Below are 23810 nucleotides of genomic sequence, written 5' to 3'. Positions count from 1 at the left end.
CTGATAAGGTGTGTAGGATAGTTGTGGCGTGCTGCATGCTGAACAACGTGGCAGGGAGACATTCAATCCCCCTTTTGGAGGTGGAGGGTGCAATAGGTCCTAATCTGTTACCTCAGAGAGGTGAGGAGAGTGATGGTGAGGATGAGGAAGGGGAAGATGTCCATTCCAGAAACCAACTGATACAACTCTACTTCCAATAACTGTCTGTGACTTCAGCCTATATATGTGGTTAGTGACTGATACTGTAAGTGTGCCATGTCAACTAGGGGGAATTGGTCATGATATGCGAGTCATGGACCTCTTCAGCATGGTACAGACAGACAATATAAGCATTCCCTTCTTGACTATTTTGAAACACACTGTACCACCAGAATGCACAATTTGGCAATAAAGTTTATCCCTGCCTATTGCACCATTACTCCACTGTGTTCAATATTGAAGACAGGGGACAGTGTTACAGGTGAGATATGTTGTTTATTGGTGGAATACAGTGAAATGTGCTATGTACAGTGATGGAAGTCGTTATGGTTGGGTGTCCTCAAAACCAACTTGGTGGCAGGCTTGTTTGATATCATAGGTGGGTCCTATTTGTAGTTTAGTACATTATTTAGCCCTCAGCTAAGTGCAGTTGGTGAGTGGGTAGGATGGCTGCTTGGCAGTAGTAGCAGTGTCAATTGTTGGAAGGGGGCTTGTTTTTACCTGGGTTTCCAGTGCCATATCTTGGCCTGAGACTATGTTTGGGTGCCTGCTTTGGAGCTACTTGGGGTGACATGGTTGGCCTTTGTGATTCCTGGGAGGGTATTTCCTGTGCTGTTTCAGCTGCTTGGGACAACTGTTGTTGGTTGTCCAGGGCTTTTGTGGGGGCCTCTTGTCCGGTGTGGGTGTCTGAGGGTTTGTTGACCAACTGCAGCAGTGCTCCAGCAATGGTGGCCATTGTGGCATTGTGTTCTTTCCACTGCTCCATGGCCTGTTGGTGGTGTTCCAGCTGCATCCTCTGACTTTGCTCCAGGGTGGTTACAATCTGTGCCAACCTGTCTTGGGCATGTTGGTATGCCCCCAATACCTCTGCAATGACGTCCTGGGCTGCTGCATCTATCCGGTGCCCTACCCCCTGACCCACTGGGGCACTTGACCTTGCCCTGGCCCCCTGTGCCTGTGCAGGTCTTGACGTGCCACTAGTACTGGGGCCCTCGTCTTCCTGCATGTTGGGGGTGGGAGACCGTGGCCTCTGTTGCAGTGTTCCACCTGTTTGTGCCCTGGGTCCACTGGTGTGGGCACGCCTCCCCTGGCCTGCTGGTCTTGACTGGGTGTTAGGGGTGACAGTGTTTTCCTGGGTGGGGCTGCTGTATGGTGAGCATCCAGGGCTGTGTGAGGGGCCTGCCTGCTCATCAGTGTCCAGGGATCCTTCACAAGTGTCCTTTGATGTGCCTCTGTCTCCCTGGAATGCTGTGGCACTCCTTGTCCCCTCCATTAGGGTTGCATGGGTGGTGGTGCCTGTTGGGGTACATAGAAATGGTTGTTACATATGCAGGAGGGTTTGAGGTGGGCTGAACTGTGCAATTTAGTGCTGGTGTGCCTTTCAGTGGCCTTCAGGGGTGCCTTTGTGAGGTGGACATTGCATTTAGTGGCAGTAGTGGGGGTTATTATTCCATTGTGGGTACGTGCAGGGGTGGGTGGCTGTGCACAGCGGGAGTGATGTGGGCATGGTAGTGAGTTGTGGGTGATGCAGAGTGGTGGATGTGGTGGGTAATGCTGGGAGGGGTGTGGGTCTAGGTGGGTGTGGGTGGGATGGGGTGGTGAATGCATTACAGGTATGGTGTATATGGGCTACATTTAGATGACTTACCCGAGTCCATTCCTCCAGTGAGTCCCTCTGGGTGCAGGATGGCGAGTACCTTCTCCTCCCAGTCGGTGTAGTCGGATGGTGTTGGTGGCGGTCCTCCCCCAGTCTCCTGCACTGCTATGTGGTGCCTAGATGCCATGGCAAAGACCTTCCACCCCAGGTCAATCCATATCTTGCGGATGTTGTCCCTGGTGCATGGATGGTGTCCCACTGCATTCACCCTGTTGACAATGGTCTACCACAGCTCCATTTTCCGTGGCGATGGGTGTGTGCTGCACCTCGGAACAGAATATTTGTGGCTCCACTTTTAGGATCTCGTCCACCATGGTCCTTAGCTCCCTTTTGGTGAAGCGCGGATTTTTTGGGGGGGACATGGTGATGGGGGTGGATGGCATCGGGAAGGTGTTTGGGTGCTCCTGTGTGGGTCGCTATGCGTGTCCTGTCTGGTGGTGTTCTCTGTTTGTTTGGCTCTGGTGCTCTCCGTCTTCTGGTCCTGGTTTCCTTGCACAGGATTGTGGGGTGTGTCTGGGGGTGTTTTATGGTGTTCTGGATGTGCGTCAGGGGTGTGGGTGCTAAGCCTATCCAAAGTGTGCACTGGTTGCAGTTGGGCCCACTTGCCGCCCGTGGCGGTCGCAGCCGCCAATGGTCGTCCGGCCTCCACTGTCCGCTGAGGTGATTTGTGCATCATGATGTGGGTGTGCTTGGCGGTGGTGGGGTGGGGTGGGGTGGGCCGGGATTCCCGCCGACAGGGTGCTGGTGGGGAGTGGTGGTGTGGGAATGTTTGGCGGGGTTGGGTTTTTTGTTCATTATATGGCAGGTTTCCATTTGCCACCGCCGGCGGGATTCTGTTCACCGCAGCCACGGTGGTCGGCGGTCTTTCCCGCCATGTTCATAATGACCACCATAGTTCTTGGACTCTGTGCAATAATATATGTTTTCACATGAGCAAGAGTATTGTAAAATTGTGACTTTAACTGTGCTTTCTGTCACATGGGGTATGCCTGAGCAATTATGATTTATAGTTTCCAGGACGTTTTTGTTTTCCCACTACACTGTTTTCTTACTTTCGTTTGGGATAAATATACTGGTTTATTGCATGTTTTCCAAAGACTTCGTTGTGATTCTGCATGGTATTTAGTTCTTTTATCTAAGGGACCCTTGTTCTTTTATAAAATAGCTCTAACTCAATCAAATGCAAGACGAACTGCATTACAAATGCTTGTTTAAATAACTTTTAGTCGTCTGCATCTTGTTCCAATTAGACATGCCCATGTGGTCATCCTTTCACCATCATTTAACTAGCATGTCACGTCAGCTCTTTATTTGGCAACTAGTTAATATGTTGGCCAATGAATATAATGCAATTGGGGCTGGGACAACACTGGGGCCAGACAGAAGATGGCCAACATCTTTTCATTGCTTAACAAGTATATAAAATATACCTCAAGCAGTCACACTGTGTGAGTGAAGCCATGAAATAAAGCACTGGCAAAGCCAAAAAGCTCTGATGTATGCAAGAGTTATATGGCTTTTTTAATTTGTTTGTGGTGGATGGGAGGGGAAAGCAACTTAGGATGGGGAGGAAGGGTGCAAAGCGCTATGACGCAGCCAGTCAGGCTGCATCATAGTGCTTTCTGTGGCATGGAGGGTGGGGATGGGCGAACCTGGATTACAGGAATGAGCAATCACCTGGAGGGACAGCTGGAAGGAGCAGCATGATAATACGTAGGAAGAGGGAATGGGAAACCAATGACGTGGCATGGGGAGGGGAGGGTGGTAGATGGCCTGCAAACACACGCACTCCTATGGGGAGATGCAAGGTAAATAAAGAACACAAGTACCTCCAGAAGCATGTGGCCAGTGAAAGGATACTGGCCACAGATAGGAAGTTGTACTTGGTCTGTGCTCTGCAGAACTGACAAACACAGGAAGAGAAAGTGAAACCAGGAAATCCTGACCTATGAGAAGCAAGGAAATAAGAGTGATGCCAAAGAAAATCAATGGTAAGGAATGACTAGGCTCTAAGCCTTTTTAAAGTTTTTTTTATATATAAGCGACTTTGCAAGCAACAGTGCATACACTGTCTCAGGTGAAACATAAACAGTTTAGGATGTTCAGGGGGCAGAAATATGTATTAATGGACAATTTGACAAAATGAAACCCAACCAGACTATGACAAAGCAATTTGTCTTTTTTTAAGATACAGCCAACTCAATAACATCAGCAGCTGACCAACTGCAATGATCAAGATCATCAATGTCACACCTTCTAAAAACCTTAAACCACTATCCTGCATAGTACTTCCCGACTTTTCTACATAGTACTTATCATTGTTCAGTTAACAGGCCAGCCGTTATTATGTCCAAAACCTCTTCTAAGAGATAATGACCATGTAGTCATTTAGGAGTGAGGTGCAAAGCTATCCTTGAATTGAGTAAGGCTAACGCAATCCCATCCTCCTGAGGACTGGTTAATCGACCGGCATAGATTAAAGTGAAATAGCACAGGACTTCTCAGGCATATTTGTTAATGTCTTCCACAGCTTCAAATAAAAAGCACCTCTGATTTATATTAGTGTATACTTTGAATTAATTTTCCTTATAAAAAGATATCTTGGTTACAATGATTCATGGGGCCACAGATCCATGGCCTCTTTTCACACAAGAGGAGACCCCACACATTTAGGTTTTTATGGAGGTAAAGCACTATATGGATATTGTTTAAGAAAATTAAAACACTCTTTCTCCGGAAGTAGGAAAGGAATGTTGTCCAAATTCGCCTCTCATCATATGTGAGTAGCATTGGTCATTATCTAAAATGTATAATGCAGGAATCAAAGGGCTTTCCCACCAACATATTTCCGTCCTTTTGTATATTTGCAATGTGATTAAAAGAACTTCTGTCAACCTTTCTTGTCTTAACACTATCTAAAACCTTAGTGCAGAAAAGTATCCTGAGGAAAGTTAAAGTGCTATGAAGATGCAGGCGTTCCAGACACTTTAAAATGCAAAACACCACTGGCAGAGTATTTCTAGTTAGAAATGGTACATTGTTTGCCAGTATGCTGTTTAACCAATTGGAAGACAAGAAAGAAAATAATAATTATCTCTGAGAAGTAAAATCACGTTTCTGGACATCAATCAGTCAGCAAATTATGCACAAATGTGCAGTCTCTTGCCTTGAAACAGTTGAGGTTACTCCTAGAATGTTTAACCTTCCCCACATGCAGATACTCAATATGGGATACTTGACTGCAGTGAGTCCCAGTAGATTGGTTTCAGAGAAGCTCAAGTCAGGGCAACAAGACTATGGTGAGCCTGGCAATAGAGCCAAGAGTACACAAATAGGAGGCCTAAAAAGAAAACCTACAAGGTATTGAACAATTGGAGAAAATTAGCCCAAAACAATCAAGGCTGGATCTCTCTGTGGTTGTAGCAGGCCAAGGTGATGTTTCCAAGATCTAGAGATCATGGCAGTAAATAACAAATGTTTTTCTAGATTGCAAGAGTCTGTGATTGTTATAAATATTATAGGCCTAATTACGAGTTTAACAGTCCGAGGACTAACAAACACTGCACTCCTGGTGGTCCAACCGCCAAATTACATTCAGCCCGGTGGAAACACTGTAATACGACTCGAGGAGGCCGCCGGCATGACTGCAGCCTCCTCCCAGCGGCTCTGGCAGTCGACTCGTCCGACCGCCAAAGTTGTAATCCGGTCCTATGTCTTTATCAGATGAATAGAAAATACCATTGCCTGGCATTTCAAAGAGGCTTCACCCTTAGATCGAGGCAGAAGGAAGGAGCAACCCCTAGTTACTGCACTAAATATGTATCTTCATGGTCCTTAAGTTTGGGAGCTGTTTTACATTGACCAGTGTGATAGTTCGACTTTAGACTGAGTATGTTTTCAACACAGATTCCAGATGACTATATTTTGGTGTGTAATTTTGACATAGGGACTGCCTATGTGCATGCTGTATGTGAGCTTTTGCTCAGGTATGTATTTCTTGGCTAGTAAAAGCTCCTGAGTGACTTTGATGACATCACAGACTGTTGATTGTGTATGGATTAAAACCTATGAACTATGAATGACAGTTAGCAATAAGTAATTCGTTCTGATAATGGTTCAGCAGAAAACAAGGAGAGACTGTTTTTATTCTAGTTTATAAGAGCCTTCATAAATCCCAGGAGAAATTCTCCTATCAAAAAATACTTATCTGAGGTCTCTCTCATACCTTTTAGGGGAGAAAACTTAGGCTCCCGAATTACAGCCCAATTCAGGTAATCCAACCCCTTACATAAATGTGGCACTGAGGGTGAACCCTACTTTGACAGGATATTCTCTTTATATTTAGTCACACTACTGGATTAATCTTATTCTAAGGTATATATTATTCCTCCATGACACTATCTGTGTTATTAAACCATACGTTTATTCTGAGTAGGTTACCACTTCATTGGAGGGAAACAATAATATTAACCCTAGTTGTAAAACAAGACATTTCCCAGCAGTGCAAATACATATTCTCGAAGATTTAACATACACAGTGAAGACATTTTTCTATGGTTTGACAATACAAGTATAGTCATTACATATCTTATGCTAGACAACGATTTATTTTAATAATATGTGCACATGTTCATTGGTTAAATACATTCGGAATACTTCACACCTAGATATCTGGGGTGGGCATAATTTCTTGGAACTAGTTATGTTACTTGTTTTGTTAGTCTGAAACGTCTGATGATGCAGCTTTCATACACATAAACAGCATAGCCTGGTGGGTGAAGCACTTAGAAGGCAGAGTAAAGGAAGCTTTTCAGTGAATGAACTAGTCCCAGATGCACTAGTTTGTACCTAAGACTTAGATCGACTTAGCCTCGAATAGGTTACAAGAAAGTGAGATCCCCCACACCCTGTTATTTTAACACCCAGCACTATGCAAAGGATTTAATCGTAAAAATGAAGAATTAATTGCCTTGGAGGATGGCACCTTGTGCAGGGGAACGCTGCACAGATTCACAAGAGTGATGAAGTCCGGTAAGCCTCAACCTTAGATAACTATTTGACTAAAAGAACCTTTGTCAACATTGCTCGTCATAATATTTTCTAAAAATTCAGTGCAGTTCAGTACCACACTGTAAACTGAACGGCCAGCAGGGATAGTACAAACGAGGTGAACAAGCAAAAACTGTTTTGGGATGATGAGGCAAGAATTAAAGCCAAGTATATGAACGCACGGCAGAATGCATATGACATCCTGAAGCCATTTTATTGAAACTAAATACAGCAAGTTGAGGGTTCTTTAATTCAGATCAGCCAACTATGAAATGCAAATATGTCATTAACAGGACTGAAGACTTGCATATCTCTTGCTCATGCCCAAGTTCAATAATGAGATGATGGGGCAACATCTGTGCATGAAGAGTTTGTAGAAACATCAGTTCAACACAGTTAACCTACATTCATGGATCCTTGGTAGACATATCTCCAGTGAAGTGTGCAACATTTCCCCCCCCATTCAACCAGTGGAAAGAGATAACTGCACATGTTTCACAAACCATTATAGGTGCATTTTTATTTATTGTTTAATATTGTTCTACACTCAAGGGTGACTCTGCTGCACAATGACTAAATGGTCAGAAAAGATTAGACATAAAGAACGTTACTAACTGTAGTAACTAAATAGTAATTTTGCATCAATTATCAATTTTCAATTTACTTACACTTTAGAACTCTGAGGCACAAAAAAGGCATGATGTCGAACCTGGGTTATAATTATTACAAAGCTTGAATTTACCACATCATATCTGTAATGAATGGAAAAAAAGCAGAAATAAGATAAAGGAGGATGAGATGTAATTCATTCACAGTTTTTTAAAAGTAGATAAACAGAGTTCTCTCGCTCACCTCAGTCCAATTTGGACTTTGGCTGTTTCTACAGTTGCTGCATCATCTTCACCATCTGCAGTGTCTTCAAGCTCACTTGGTCTGCAAAGGACGAAGTAGCATAGTTATTAAGTATGCCAGAAGTGAAAAATTTTAATATAAATTTTACCTCAGTACATAATCATAATTCTGAGCCTTTCTCATTAACTGCACGATCAGTGCTTGACAACAAGAGCATGAGGGTCAAATCACCAACTGCTGCACAAATTTGTGCCCATCTATGTTCACACACTCAGTGTAAATATGGGAAACACACATTTGCTCATTACAGGGCGAAAGAACAAATCTTCAGTTTACAAAGTGGACTGCTCAATTTTAGGTGGGTCTTGGTGCTTCCATCATTGCACTGCAAGTCTCCTAACAAATATGCATGGGCAAGGTCCCTAGGATTTCCTTACATAAGAGACCTATTATTCTTTCTGTGGTCGACTGAGGGGGAAGACACCTCCTTTTCCAACAAAAGATGGTGGATGGGAGATAAAGGTATAGGTGGTGGAATCCCTATTACCCTTTTTTGTGAGATGGTTGTTCAACCGAGATAAAGTAATCCTAAGGATTTCTGTGGTACCTTGAAACCTATGGTAAACCCCATGAATTTCCTCACCCACTGCCATGGTTGCACAGAAGCATGTTTGAGAATGATCTGGACTACCAAGGGTCTGGGGGAACCCAAGTGTTGTAAATGGCCCTTTCTGCAAGTTTATCCCCAGACTTTCTGCCTTCCTTCTTCTTTTTTCTGACCTTCTTTTTGTCAGCTTTAGGACTCTGGATACTTTACCACTGATAATGAGTGCTAAAGTGAATGTGCTCTCTCCACTAAAACAAGGTTTGATCGTCTTTCACCTTTTTGGCATACTTAATTCACCTGTAAGTACCTTGTAAAGTGGCATATCAGATACCCAGGGCCTGTAGATTAAATGCTACTAGTCAGCGTGCAGCACTGGTTGAATTACCCACAGAAGTAGCCCTTCAAAGCTGTTGCAGGCCTGCCACTGCAGGGCCTGCATGCAATGTTTACTGCCACCTTGGTCTGGCATTTAAAACTACTTTGCAAGGCCTAAACTCCCCCTACCCCTAAGGTAGGTTCTAGGTAGCCCTGTGGGAAGGGTGCTGTGTAGTTAGAAGTAGGTCATGTACCTTTATGTCTTGCATGTCCTAGTAGTGTCAAGCAGCCTATTCAATTTTTCACTACTGTGAGGGCTACGTCTCTCATAGGTTAGTATTGGGAATTCCCTCATATATACCTTTAGGTGCTAATTTCTGATCTGAAAGGAGTACTGGTGCCATGTTTGGTATATTTGGAATCATGGTGAGAAATACTGCTTACTGGTGTAGTTGGATTTTACATAACTACTTTAGAAATGCAACTTATAGAAAATGGGCATTTCTCTGTGATTATAACTCTATGTGCTTTGCAGCCTGTCTCCAATCCATGCCTGGTCTATGCTGGTTGACAGCTACCATTTTGTATTCCATCCAGACAGCCTTAAACACAGGACACTCAATTGCTTCTGCATACTGATGGGCCTTCCTGGGCTGGAAGGGTGGAGGGGCTCACATTTACACTTCAACAGGTAGAGGCCTGACCCCACTTTCAGGTGTACCTATGACTTACAGTTTCTGCCTGATTACTGTTTTACATGTACGAAGAGCACAGGCATCCCTGTACCTCTTTGTTTTCCGAGTCCTCATCACTACAATCTCTGCCCAGTGTCTAAGGTTACTTGTTACACAGTAGTACTCATGTCAATCATACATGCAGGGAGTGGTGTCTTTAGAGTGATCAATAGTAATTCACATGTAATTTTTTCATAATCTGATTTGTGTTCGTGCACTCAGGTGATGATTCCTGTTTTTATTCCTCAGGCCGTTGCATCTTATTCTCTGATGTTCTGTATGACATTTTGGATTCCTGCATTGTCAGGATAACGAATACCATTCCAGTGACTGCATAATATGCACAGTATTCATGATTATGTTGTTTGGTCTATGTTATATACAATATATTATACTTTTTATATATAACCCTGTGTGAAGTCTCTTTTGTGGTCTACCCATTGCATTACTGGTGTAAAGTATGTTGCACAAATGCCTTACACATTGCTTTTGGGGATAAGTCTGACTGCTCTGTGCCAAGCTATCAGGGGGTCAGCACAGGTTATTTTTTGGATGTGTAACTTACTTCTCCTGACTTGGTTGGTGGGTTCTGCCTGGCTTAGGTGCATATCCTAGCCAACCAGAAACCCCATTTCTAACACAATTTCTGCATCTGTAAACAGCCACCTTGCCGAACCTGGGCCACAGCACTGTGGTGACTGCACCTTCATGTTGACATCTGCCAGCACTCTACTTTCCCCCTTTCCACAGTGTAGTTCAGCCAGTAATTTAGGGTAAATGGCACTTGTATTAGTAGCAGTGGGATAAACTAGGCATAGGCAGTGATTCCCCCCACCAGTAAATCAAGACCTTTGTCACATGCAGTTCCAGTCTCACTCAGATAGCACAAGAAGTCAGGTCTCTGCTATAGTGATCTGTGTATAACCTACAGGTCACAGAATCCAAAGCCAGTAGATGGTGTGACAGGTTAACAGACCTGTTCTGCCAGTATATATAATGAGTGCAACCTCTAGATTATTTTAATTTTAGGTTAGGTGTTAGACACAGAATGAACCTAATGACAACTTAAGAAGGGCCATTACTAGGCTCGGGTATGAATGTGAGATACTTGGTCCCTCTATATTCAGAGGACTACCAGCAAGATAATGCATTTATTGAAAATGCGCAACAGCTCAAACATACCCTGAAGATACACCCCTGATGTTTACTTTATATTGCCTACATTTTGTACTATGCCTTCTTCTATTTAATACAATGGCACCTTCCACACAGCTTTTATTTGCAGTCAAGTTCCCTTGCCCCTTTAACAAAAAAAAGACCTCCAACCATACTGCCCCATCCTTCAAAAATAATACAAATTTGGTCTAAGGAGACAGAGTGTGAACTGATGTTCGACTTGTGACATGGATTGGTCTAGTGTAATACCCTGTGAAAAAAAGAATAGCTTTCCAAGTACAGAGCTGTTAAGATCTGGAGTGCAACAGTACAGGTGAACACCAACAAAGCCCTAACACTGCAGTGATCGATGGGTCCAATTATGCCATTTTGCGGATTTATGTTTAAAGCACTATAAAGAAGTGTAATTTAGATACATTTTCCCATTTTGACAATTTGCATTGGTTATTGGTGCAGTGAAGTTAAATGGGGCCATAAAGGTTACACAAGTACATATCAGAAAAAGGATGTTACCATCAATACTTACGGCTTCACAGACGGCTCATAAACGCCACTGTCACCAGCGACAGATTCATCTGACACAGCTGCAGATACACCAGTTGGTTTCCCCTCCAATAGGTGACCCACATCTCTTCTCTCAAGTTCTATGATAACAAACAGTAAAGTATGAGTAAATCAGTTATTGTTTAAAAGTGGACTGCATCAGGGTAACAATCATTTGATAATCAATAATGTAAGAGAATATATTTCACAAATTGTCAAAACCACATTAGTTTGAAAAGTCAAAATCTTCTTTATGCATAGAAGCTACAGAGTCATTCTCATTGGGCTGGTCAGCTCCATTTGGCTGCAATCTGCCATTTTGGGATTAAAACTTGAGTGAAATTACTGGACAGACTTGCCAGTTAATCTTGTACACATTTTGGCAATAAATTTGTGAGGGGTGGCAAGCAGGATATTATGGTATTATCCCTTTTTGACCTGACAACTCATAATGACACAATGATATTACCACTAGGAAAAACAATCCCTACTGTATTGGTAAATATTTGTCTGTGCAGTATTACCAGAATATTTACTCTGACACTCGGGCTGAGCTCATTAGAGTTCCCTTTTGTGTGAAAAGAGGATGTGGTTGTTTACCACCGCAGGACCCTGCGAAACAAGCATTGGAAGCTGTGTATAGTGAAACTTAAACTATGTGTCAAATATGAACTTCTGTTGGCAGACAGCAGAGGTTCTAATTGTGTGCACCCCTGTGATGTCATAGACACTGATGAATTCAGACATACTCAACAGGTTAGGAATAATTATTTTGGTATATGGAATGCCATGTCCATAAATACACAAGATTACAGCTAGGCTTCATGAGGTACATAAGTAGGCCATAAAACATCACACAGTTCAATCGATTTGAGTAGTGACAAGGAGTACACAACTGTTGCCTACGGAAAAAAATGTCCCTTCTTTTGATGAATTCCATAGAAAAATTTCCTAAAACAAATATTTATGAAGTAGAAGTGAGAATGTATGCTTGTATATTGTTACAAAATAAGCTATTTACTAAAACGTTAATGCTTCTGGGTGACTGAAGGATCCATACATTTCTTGGAAAATACATAAATCTTAGCTTAGGAACAATAAAGGAAATCATCAACAAGTTCGTTTGTGCTAATAAACAATTTAAATTAGAGTGCCTATGATTCCCAGAAAAGGCCAATCAACTTTCACCATTTCGCATGAGGTTCCACCATAAGTCCTACTGCCTTCAGCCTCCTAAAATATATTTTACTTCATCTGGGTTAAATAAGCACCAAATGCTTACTGACATTTTTAAGAAACTTGCATAAGACACTGGTTGACCTGGAACATTTCTATGGCTTAAGACCAAACTATGCTTGCCCCTGAAAGCTCAATCACGTACTCCGAAAGCCATCTACTGAGATTGAACTGAACAATAAAAGGCCTACCTAGATAAATTAGCCAACAGTACCGTAATGACAAATGTTTTTCTTTGAATTATTTTATCAGATTTGCAAAACAAAACAAAGAATAAGACTGTACATTACAGACATCCTTCAGACTATGCTTCAGAGTATGTCACTTTTGGTATCTAATTTGCAGCACAAAATGGCAAGTGTTCAATTCTCAGATTAAAGTCTGTCCTGACAAAATGACCTATGGTATTTTCTTGACCCCTGGATGAGAGTGTATACTCATGGTGAGGAGCTTTTTTCTTTTACCAAAGTCATCATGGTGGTGACCAAGTTTGCCCAGTGCCTCAAATAAAGCTACAGTTACAAAGGTTTTCAATGTCTTTCTCCTTAAATGTTTTGCAGAGGAATTAGGACTTAAAATGTACAACATAAGCACAGAAATCAAGAGGGTCCAAAAAATACATCAATAAAAAGATCTGGAACTTCTAAACCAAGTGTACTATTTTCTTATAACACTACAATAAGTTTATAAATTTCTGATGAAAACCAAGGCAGTAACACTATGCCTTGGTAGGAGCAAATGTTTTCATTCAGCATGATTACGGCATCAATAAAAAAGGCTATTTTGAATCAATCTCCCTCTGCAGCAAGCATTTACAATAAGGTTTAAACCATCTATTTTTGGACTACTAGGAAGCTCTAATTTTCTGGGAAAATACAGTCCTGATTCACATAGGCCATGTCACCCATATGCCACATTGTATTTTGTGCAGATGGGAACTCAGGGCCCATAGTGTGCCTAGCAATATTTAAAGACAGGTTTTTGTAAATTGTGATGTGAGTGTGTAGCTATTGATAACATGTGCATTACATACATATCTAGCTATAATGGACACAGATTTACATATAAGCATAACATTTATCTCTATGGGGAAAAGTCATGGCAAAAGGAAACCAAGAACAAGGCTCCCACCTGCAACCAAACAACACCTGGGGCAATTTGTTTTACTACATACTATGATGAACTTCCTAAAGCCACAAAACACCACACCCCCAACAACTCCAGGAATATTCTTTTTGCTAGCATTACCAAGAACAATTTTCATGTTTTCCAACTGGCCTGGTACACGAACAATGAACAGCTCCTGGTGGAATTCCACAACTCAAAAAAAAAAAAAAAAAAATAGACTATGCCCATCACATATAAGATGACTTGTTCTTCTAGATCTCTCAGCTGCCACCGATATAATTGATTAATGACTGCTTCTGTTAATCCTGGAGAACAGCACGTGGCTTCGTGGTCATGCCTTGAGTTGCTTTACCTCCTTTGCTACAACAGTTGGAATTGGTCAATACAGGTGAACACATCTCCAATGATGTCATGTGGTGTCCCCAAACTCTATCTTGACTCCATTTTAGTCAATCAGTATACTGTGCTTCTGAGTTTGTCTTTGAGGGGACAAGCAAGGCTATTCTCCAATATGCATGTGATGACGCAGAAAAGAAGGTTCGACATATATTCATGTACACCGTGTAACCGACATATATAATGAAGTGTGATTTTAAGTAAAAGAAATAATGTACGAGGGAAATTGTGCCCTCGGGGTAGTTCGCCATCATTATAAACGAGCTTTATTAATCATGAAGTATTAAAATTGTAGTAATCCGTCATAATCGCAAATGTATGCCATGATTTCTTGTTTGAAAACTATTTTGCTTAGCTTAAATTTAGTACAGGCTTTGGCCTAGTTGCTTGGTTTCAAATTCTAACTGCATGATTCTTTTTTTCCTTGAATTAATGAAATATATTCTTGCTTGAAGTTGTATTTTTCCAGTAGAAACTGGCTGGTACACTTATCTCCAAAATTTCGTGCTAGGCCGGTTACATCCCCTTTGATACAAGGTCAGTCTCTGCAGGTGCGGACAATGAAGGTACAGATAGTAAAATAATTGGCAAACCATGATACAATTTGTGTTCCAAGGCACCAAGGACAGTGTATGCATAAATGGGCGCTAGTAAAAGACAATTTTGATTGGACAATTTGAAGCCAACCTATGAACCCTCCAATGGTGGACCCTGCAGAATTCGGAATGTTTCTTACTTAAACCCACCGGACAAAGAGAAGTCAGCCATTTTTTCCTCTATGCCAGTTTGAAGCCTGATGCCAGACTCCATTTTGGACGACACCCTGATGCCCTTTTCTCTATCTGAGAGAAAGAGACTTTAAGAATTCTCACCCTAGAGACTTTAACTTTGATTTGCCCCGTCTTGCCCATGCAGTAACTTTGCCCCATTCTCCTTGCCGCTGCAGGGAAACTTGCCCTTAACTTTGCCCCTTTGAAATTTGTCCCATGCTGATCAACCGGTACCTGAAGGACGAAGACTTTTCTTGAATGCTGATTGTATTTGTTAAATATGAAAGGATAAATGTATTATGCATTGTGTTTTTCCTTTTAGGTACCAACTGCTATTTTGATAGGGTCCTAGCTAGAAGTTTTATAAATTTGTGTTGACTAAATTCGTTTTGCATGAAGTCCCACATGCCAATGCTAATTAGAGGTTAGTCGAGGTTTTTCATTCAATGTATCATGAAGAATTGAAATCTTGTTATGCTGACCGAATGTATGCAATTAGTCAAATACAGTTAGTCACATTGGTGATTTGCATTGCTATAACAGAGTGTATCATTATTCAGATCTTACGTAGATTGCGTTTCTTCCGCCGTTATGGACAGCTAGTAATATTCATATACATATATCAATTGGTTTTGAGACATATATATATCGTGCTAGCTTTGTTAATATAGGGAAATAAATTCACTAACTTTTAATAAACTGGTGTGGTTATTCATGACTGAAAGGTCATGGTGCGCCGAAATACCAACTGTTATTGATTTCTGATGTGTTGCATTGATCTATTAATTGAGTACTGACTACCGATTACAACAGTTATTGATTATTGATCTGAGTGACTCGACTATTGAGGATGAGGAGAGCCCGACTCGGTTAAAAGATTCACCGACCTCCAACGTGTCCAGGTACAGGTAATTTATAAGGGCTGGACGCGTTATCACATGGCACTCACTTTTACATCAACACATCTTTAAACTACGACATCCTCACCCTCACATACAGCATTGCCAAATTTAAACATTGGATATCAAGCAACAATTTGTGCTGCCTATTCCCTACAAAACTGAATTACTTTTCAAAACACAAAGATGTTACAACCAGCACTGATTTAACAGATTCACCAAATTAACCAATTTGCATCTGCACCCTGATCACACACCTACTGCACAACTGTGGACAGCCAAAAACATGCTACTCCCCCTCTTATCTAGACTCTGGCAATGCAATTCAAGCTGTGCTGCCACAATCCTCACTGGCAACTACCTTTTACTGTCTGGCCAGGATTCTCTCATCCACCAGAAAATGTGAATATATCTCACCTGTTCTCAAGGAAAATCTCTGGCTTCCCACTGAGACAAGTATCAAACTCATGGTCTATTGACTTGCTTAGAAAGCCATCCACTTCAATGGACCCCTTGACCCAGCAAATGTATTCAACCACTCAGCGGTCAAAGAGGACTCCAAAGGTAAAACTTATACCTGGAAATACATTGTTTGAGGGATTTGAGACCCTCTAAACACTGAACCATACTTCTACTGGTGTCCCGACAATCTAATGGATGTTGCTTCCAGTAGGCCATAGTTTTCTCTACTATATTTGCCACTGGATCAGTTATCTTCATATCTCGTTATTCTGACATTCAAAGTTGTCAGTAGCAATAATTTATGGTGCATGAGGGCTATATAAGACTGTTAAATACAATAAATAAACAGGATCCTAATTAGGCAGTATTGACAAGAAGCCAGCTAGATAAATTAGTTCTCTTTCACTGCATGCCAGAGCTGAAAGTAAAATCATCGGCCCAAAAAGCCATCAGTCAGTACAAGCTGCAAAACTCATTCATTGTCTTACAAAAAGGATAGAAACGATTTACATGCAGTGGCCCTCATGCTATGCATTGGGTTTGCAGTATAAAAGGGAAGTGAGGATCAAAATGGTCAGACATGACCCATGTGTGCTTTGAATATTCTTCTGTGCTAGTTCTAAAGCAGCACAGGTGCAGTTGAATGCCTGTTCAATGGGGTGTGAACTTGCAGAGCATCTCTTTGTAACAGCTGGAGTATGGCTTACAGGTACATTCCTTTTATGGATAGGTGATTAGCCATGAGCCAGTGATGGAGGAGTGCATTAATTCAGTACTGAATGCCTGATCTGACTGGATCATCACTATTCACATGATAGTAATTCTACAATCCAGGAGTGTGCTAATTTCAACTGAGCTAAGCATGTGACTGCTTTACCTTATTGTTTAGTTGCAACCATTGTATTAAAGGATGCTCACACCATGTACAAAAAGCATTTAACCTAATTCAAAACATAGCAATGAAAAGCCTATGCCCTCCCCGTGGATGAAGGTGCTTTGTCTGGGTGAGTGGAAGAGATGAAGAGGGCTGTGGTGCAGAGAAACATCTAAAGTATATAATCCTTTGTACACCTGTAGGAGCTAGCTCCCTTTCTCTGGCCTCTCATGTCATAGATTCTGGAAAATAATGATATAAAATATTTATGGTAGATGCCACTTCTCATAGTACCTTATAGGACTATTTCCTCTTATCACTAGGTCTCTGAGGATTATATTTACCTGAAACCTCCCATTGTCCAAACCCATGAGGTCTCTCACTGGAAGCTTTAATTCCCTGGGGATCTCCATGTGAAGCTGATTTCATGATTCATAAAAGCTTCTTAAAGATGTCCTTAACTACATCTTTAAAATTCTTCTCCCCACCCTCTTCTTCCAAATCTTTAGGCATTTAAAAAAGAAATGAAACTTACACTGAAACAAAATCAACTACTCTAACACTCCTTGAAGCAATTTTACAATTATTCAGTGACTATAACACTATAAAAATAGTAAACTGCCTAACTAATTTGATTCTGACTTGGGTGAAACTCCTATGTCTTACGCCCCTAAACCTCGAAGGGCCATCAGCATTCTTGATTCTACAGGGCAAATCACATAAGCAATTCACTCTATACTTTCACCTTACACTACTTTGCAGTGGTTTGTATGTGTCCACAGCATGTTCCACTTCTCTGCAGCATTTAGGAATGTGTGAATCTGGTGTGAGAGAACCTGAAACATTTACATAAACAATGACATACAGAATTACAAAGGCTGCAGTACATGATGAAGCTGCGTAGTGATAGGAGATGCACCATTGTACATTGCAAAGACTAACGCTATGGGGTGGCTGTTTCTTTCTGTTGCCACAGCTGCTAAATTCAATATTGTTGATTGTAGTGGTATGAATGCACCCCATTTGTGTTACCTGTAAATTAAACACCAACCCACTACAATACAAATATGTCCACTTCTGCTGAAGACAGGACAATATACAACTACGTCTGGTCCAAGCACCATTAGGTATCCCACAGAGGGTCTTAGCAGTGGTGTAAGAAAGGCCCACACAGCCACTGGGGAGGAGGGGGCCCTCGAGCTCCTGGGAGTCCCCTCAGCACAGAACTCGGGCCTGAGAGCTCCTGAAAAGATTTGGTGGAGGGCCCCTCCATGTACTTTGCAGGGGGGGGCCCTCAAGTTTTGCTGCACCACTGGCTCTTAGAAATACGTTTATGACTTGAGCCAACAGGGACAGTGGTATAGTATTACTTTGAAAAATATATATTGAAAACAAGATAGCCCCTCGAACCTTACGCATATTAATCTGTCCCACGTTTGACAACGTAGATTATGATCTTCTCAATGAACGGGTAGAGAATATGCACAACACATCTTATACAATGTCATGTATCCTAAATAATCATGAGAGAGAAAAGCTATTAAACTCAAACTGGAAGCTGATAAGTTAGAAAATAATATTAAGGATATGAATTCATAGGAAGCCACAAACACAAATTATGAAATTCCTAAGAAGGTTACACAGAATTTTCAGTTATAACCAGAGAACAAAGAATGTTAAAAAAACAAATATGATACATATTATAGAGAGACTCGCATTTTCACTTTTGTTTAAAAATATGATTACACACATGTATCAAAGTAGCAAGAAAGCCCCTCACAAAGATACTTCTATGGAGAGTAGTAGTTTCACCTTATCTGTGGAAGACAGTGAGGGTGAAGAAAATGGACATTACCAGTAGCCCAGGGATCGTCTTATTTTTAGGTGAAGTAAGACGGTTCCGTAGGGGCAGCAAGAACCTACAAGGAGATCAAAAATTTGCAGAGGACAGAAATAATGAAAATCAAGATGAAACAGGAAACACAGGTGTACAGAGTTGATTTCAAACAAATAAGGGTCAGCAATAACTCGTGCAACAATGGGAGCCTTATGAATGAGTTTACCCTCGATATGTCTGCTGATAAATCTGATATGGAGTAGTACCTGGCCTTAAGTTGCTGGTTTGCTTACAAATAATGCATACAATAGGGTTCAGCTGACAGGATGAACTACACAACACACCAGTGGAAATACTTGGTCCTATTATAAATACAACCCTGAAGAAGTTCCAAATATGGCAGAAATAAAACATGGTGGCTGGTTTTCGTAAAATACAGTATAAAAGAAGCTTTTATCTCAGTACCAGAGTACATGACATGATTTACTTGTGGACTGTGTGCTCTCCACACCTTGGTCAATGTGCTTTGCTACACTGTATGGCAGCAATACCTATTGCAGCTAGGTATTGGTTGGAGATACAAGATTGGGCATTGTAAGGACTGACCTAGGAAGTGGTGTTACTTTCTGCTTACAAAACATCTAAATTCAATAGTTACAATCACCCTACTAGAGTATAATCCGCAATGAGATCATCAAATTGGTGGTGCTCTCTGCAACTGAATAAAATAATAACATAACTTGAACGTAATGGGATAGTTATGAGTACCCATAGGACTATTAAATTATCAGAGGCTGAGGTAAAACACACAGGTAGCCCACATAGTGTAACACAATAGTCACTAACCTGCGGTCCAGGGACTCCGAGGGTGCACGAAGCCTACTCAAAGGGTCCGCAACTGCTTTGAACATTAACTAAATCACGGGTGGGGTGGGATGTACTCTCATGGAATACTGCTGGCTTGAAATCTAAATTGTATGACCACAGCTGGGGGGGTCTATTAACCCTTTTGATTTATGTTTATTGCAAGAAACTTGGACTGTGGGCCCAGTACATACATCAGGATTCACTAACGTTTATATCTAAGCTGTTGTCCAGGGTAGAGGTAATCCTTCTGGTGGATACGTGATCTGGGTAAAAACGTCATTGAATTGTGCAACTAAAAGACTGCCAATAAACTCTCAGGATATTTTGGGCTTAGAAATAAACTCGTCCGAGGGCAGTAAATTATGTATTTATAACATTTAAATTAGGAATAATAGTGGGAACAGGAGCTCAGAAACTATAATCCTGTTAGAGTCATATATAGAAAACATGCATAATATATGATCAATTATTGTCGCAAGTGATTTTAATGCTACTTTGGAACCCTTTGATTCCTCAGATTCTCACATCACTGAGAAAGAAGATTCCAATTGGGGAATTCCACAATTGAACCTCCTACCTGTAAAAGATGGATAGCCCTTGCTGCCCAGTTATTGGGTATGACTGTAAACTTAGGGTTACAAATGTGCAATGGCTGTTCTCCATCAGATTAAATTGGCAAGCAACCTTTAAGTGGTTAAAACAGGCGAGTCGGATAGATTGTATTCTGTTAGATATCCAACGTTTGACATATATGAAGGTTATGATTGTCTTTGAAAGGGCCGACAGTGACTATAATGCTCCCCAAGTTGACAATCATGGGTACTTGTAACCCAGCTGAGTTGATCATTCGCTTGAGTGGTCTGAAGAATTGAGTTTGAGTAACAAAGCAGGCCTTAAAATGTTCCTAATTACAAGCTCAACCTCTCCTATTGTCCCAAATGTACAATAAAGTGGCAGATACTTTGGAGCAAATGGCAGCAGGGGTATATACAACTGAGGGCACTTTAGGACTCTTGAAGTCTCATGAAGATACTTTTGATTATCTAAAAGGCATACTTTCTAGTTAATGCAAATCTACATCCAAAGAGGGAAAGAAACAGTCCTGGTTCAACAAAAAATGAAACGAAGCAAAGAGAGCCCTTGTCACCGCTTAAAGTCTTAAAGTCCAAGGAGCTTGAGGGGAAAAAATGGCCAGTATAAACTATAAGCAAACTCTATCTGAAGTTAGTGTTGATTGGGAAAATGAGCTTTTGTGCAATTTGGCCAAAGCAGGGGACAATAAATTATTTTGTCATTTAGCAGCCCATGGGAGTTGGCAGATTTTGGTTGATCCATTTTGGAGCCCTTTATTCAGTCCCTGGCGATGGACTCAGTGAGGCTAACGTTACTAACATTATGGGGCTCAAGAATACAATAAACCCCATAGAGATCATACTTGATGAATTCCACAATGCTATTATTGGGATCATCTGTGGAAAGGTGCCGCTGCTCAAATAAATCATAAGAGATCTTTTTGTTTCAGAACCTCATGTCTGGGCCCCATATCTTAATGGGCTTACTAACTCTATAGTGAAAGGAGCTGACTTGCCCAAGTCTTGGTGTGACACAGATTGTAACAAAAAGGGTAGTTGTGAGGATCCTCATAATTCCAGGCCATTAGCCTTATTGACAGCCTTCAAAAAGTATTGTGCCACCAAATACTGGGGAAAATTGTAGATTGGGTCAATGATAATAGAATATTAACTGACCTCCAAGCTGGGTTTCATCCTAAAGTTAACACCATTGACTAAAGATTCTTATTATGTACAATACACTGAAAAACTGTATTGCTTGATAAGGGCCATCTATATGTGGCATTTGTCGACCTTCGGTCTGCTTTCAATTTGGTCCCCGGTAAAAAACTTTGGAAAGTCCTGGGCACTATATGTCTTCCTGAGAACATTTTATCAATACTAATAAGACTCCATGAGACCAGCTATGCCAAGGTAACATGGGGCACTGAGGTGAAATGACTAATCGATATGAGATTGGTAGGGGAGTCCAACAGGAATGTGTGCATGCACTGACTCTATATATACATGGTGTAATAGATTATCTTGATTTGCCTGCCAACGATTCACCAAAATTGGGAATCAAAAGGATTCCAGCACTATTATTTGCTGATGATACACTCTTTATCTCAAAAACTGCCACCAGGCTACAGGCATTGGTTGACCAACTTCTGATGTTATGTACCGATTGTGGGCTGGAGTTGAATGCATCTAAAACTAAGTTCATGTCCTTCAATCCTTATAAAACTAAGAAGGCTCACATTTGTGCATACAGTGATATGATTGAGCACGTTATAGTTTTTGATTATCTTGGGATTAAATTAAGATGCAAATTGTTTTGGGAGCAATAGATCAGTAAAAGTATATTAAGACTGAATCTTCAGCTATTCTGAAAAATGTTAAGAGTACAGCTACAAGAATGGTCTCACCTGCAACCAATTATACAAATATACAATGCTAGGATAATGGAAATGGTCTTGTATGGTTCAGAGTTATGGGGCCACATTAAAGATAACAGGATAACAGTGGCTGAAAACAGGATTTTATGATCACTTATAAATCTACAGAGTACTTATCATATTCCGTTATTAAGGAACTTCAGTATGTACCCTATTATATATGTTATTAGGCTGAGATATTTTATTGTACTGGTGTAGGCTGTGGCCGACTGAGGACCTAGGCCTTATTGGTTGACTACTTCAGCCTATCCAGTACCAAAGCATAGCTTGGCTAGAATATGTTAAGGATATTCTTTACAATTTAGGTCTGGTGGCCATGAGATCTACCCATTGGTTCCCAGTGGGTGACTAAGTCTGTTATTGAAGAAGAATGTAAACAATATATGTGGGAATCAGAGATGAGAAATTGCAGACCTGGAAACATAACAGATAGCTTTCTGGACTATAATTGTATGTTATTTCTGGAGCCCCTCTTCGATAACATTTTATGCCGTATGACGAGGCAATTATGTGTCAAGTTTAGGTATGTAATATTGCCCATAAAGAGCTTTACATTAGATGGAGCAAGAAATACTGCTTCACTGACATATGCCCAGCCTGTAAAACAGAGATTGAAATGACTATTCATCTGTTTTTTTCCTGCAACGTCTATGCGACCCTTTGCAGGAAATGGATTCTACCTGCATGCCAGCAACTTCTCAAAAGATACGGGCCCTGCCAGGGAGCAAAATCCCCTGTCTCCTTCCCTGCCTCCATCTACGGGTTTGCAGCTCTTCAGCAGTACACCCTCTAACCACTCTTCATTATTTTCACATCTTTCAGTGATGCCCGACCTAAGCCTAAATGTTAATTCCCTAAGTAATCCCCCTGACCAAAATGTTTTGCTCTCTTCTTCGTTTTTAAACCTAGAGTGTCGTTTATCTTCCATTTTGAACCTTCCAGTAAAACTGGTTGGGGGATCCGACTGTATTTTTGATTCCGTAAAAGAAATGACCACCTAAGAATCTTGCTCCCATTGAGAGCCCAGTCAACTCCATTGAGTGATTTTTCATCAGGGAAAGGCCCGGATCCTGATCTCCAAAGCTCTGGGCAGGATATGTTTCCAATCTTCAAAGCTCGACCAAAGGCAAACAGTATGATCAGGGCCCCTTGTTTTTCAGTGCAAACACCAACACGCAAAAGGAAAAAAGCTAAAAGGACTAAAAATCCAATCCAAAGTTTTTCTAAAAAAGGTCGGAGAAGGGTGCGATTCTCCGAAGAACACTCCGTCCCACAAGAACATTAACCCCGGAGGCTCCGGCTCCACAACCATTCCTCATCTACCGTCTCTTGAGCAACGACTGTGCCTCAACGTTCAACTAGCAGGCCTGATATGGACAATTCTACTTTGATCCCTGATCTGACTATATCACAATCTACGAGGCCTTCTTTAAGCCCCCTTGCACAATCTTTTGGAGTTCCTTCAGGGCTCAAGCCCGCATCGGTTCAGTCACAGCCTCCTAAAAGGGAACAGAGACGACACCCTGAGGACACTTTGATTTTAGATTTTATGCTCTTTTTTGATACTGATCTTCTTTTAAAAAGATTTCAACTGTTAAAATGTTTTACAGAGGTTGAACCGCTTAGACTAATTGAAAGTAGCAACGTACACTTGGTCTCTCTGGAGGATTTGAATGTTGGTCCCAAGTCCAGAGTGTTCTT

General features: G+C 41.3%; 1 protein-coding gene across 1 annotated transcript in view; it reads right to left on the bottom strand.

The window, feature by feature from the left end:
- Positions 1 to 23810, bottom strand: part of WWC2 (WW and C2 domain containing 2) — an 800549-nt gene that overhangs the window by 325724 nt on the left and 451015 nt on the right. Inside the window, exons 12-14 of the mRNA XM_069199258.1 lie at positions 11115 to 11232; positions 7757 to 7837; positions 7573 to 7656 (exon numbers count right to left, since the gene is read on the bottom strand). Of these exons, the coding sequence (XP_069055359.1) occupies positions 7573 to 7656; positions 7757 to 7837; positions 11115 to 11232 (283 nt within the window). The remainder of the gene's footprint in view (positions 1 to 7572; positions 7657 to 7756; positions 7838 to 11114; positions 11233 to 23810) is intronic.

The sequence above is a fragment of the Pleurodeles waltl genome, chromosome 1_2 (assembly GCF_031143425.1).
Source record: "Pleurodeles waltl isolate 20211129_DDA chromosome 1_2, aPleWal1.hap1.20221129, whole genome shotgun sequence".
In the NCBI taxonomy this organism is placed as follows: Eukaryota; Metazoa; Chordata; class Amphibia; order Caudata; family Salamandridae; genus Pleurodeles; species Pleurodeles waltl.
This window is presented reverse-complemented; position numbering and strand designations above follow the sequence as displayed.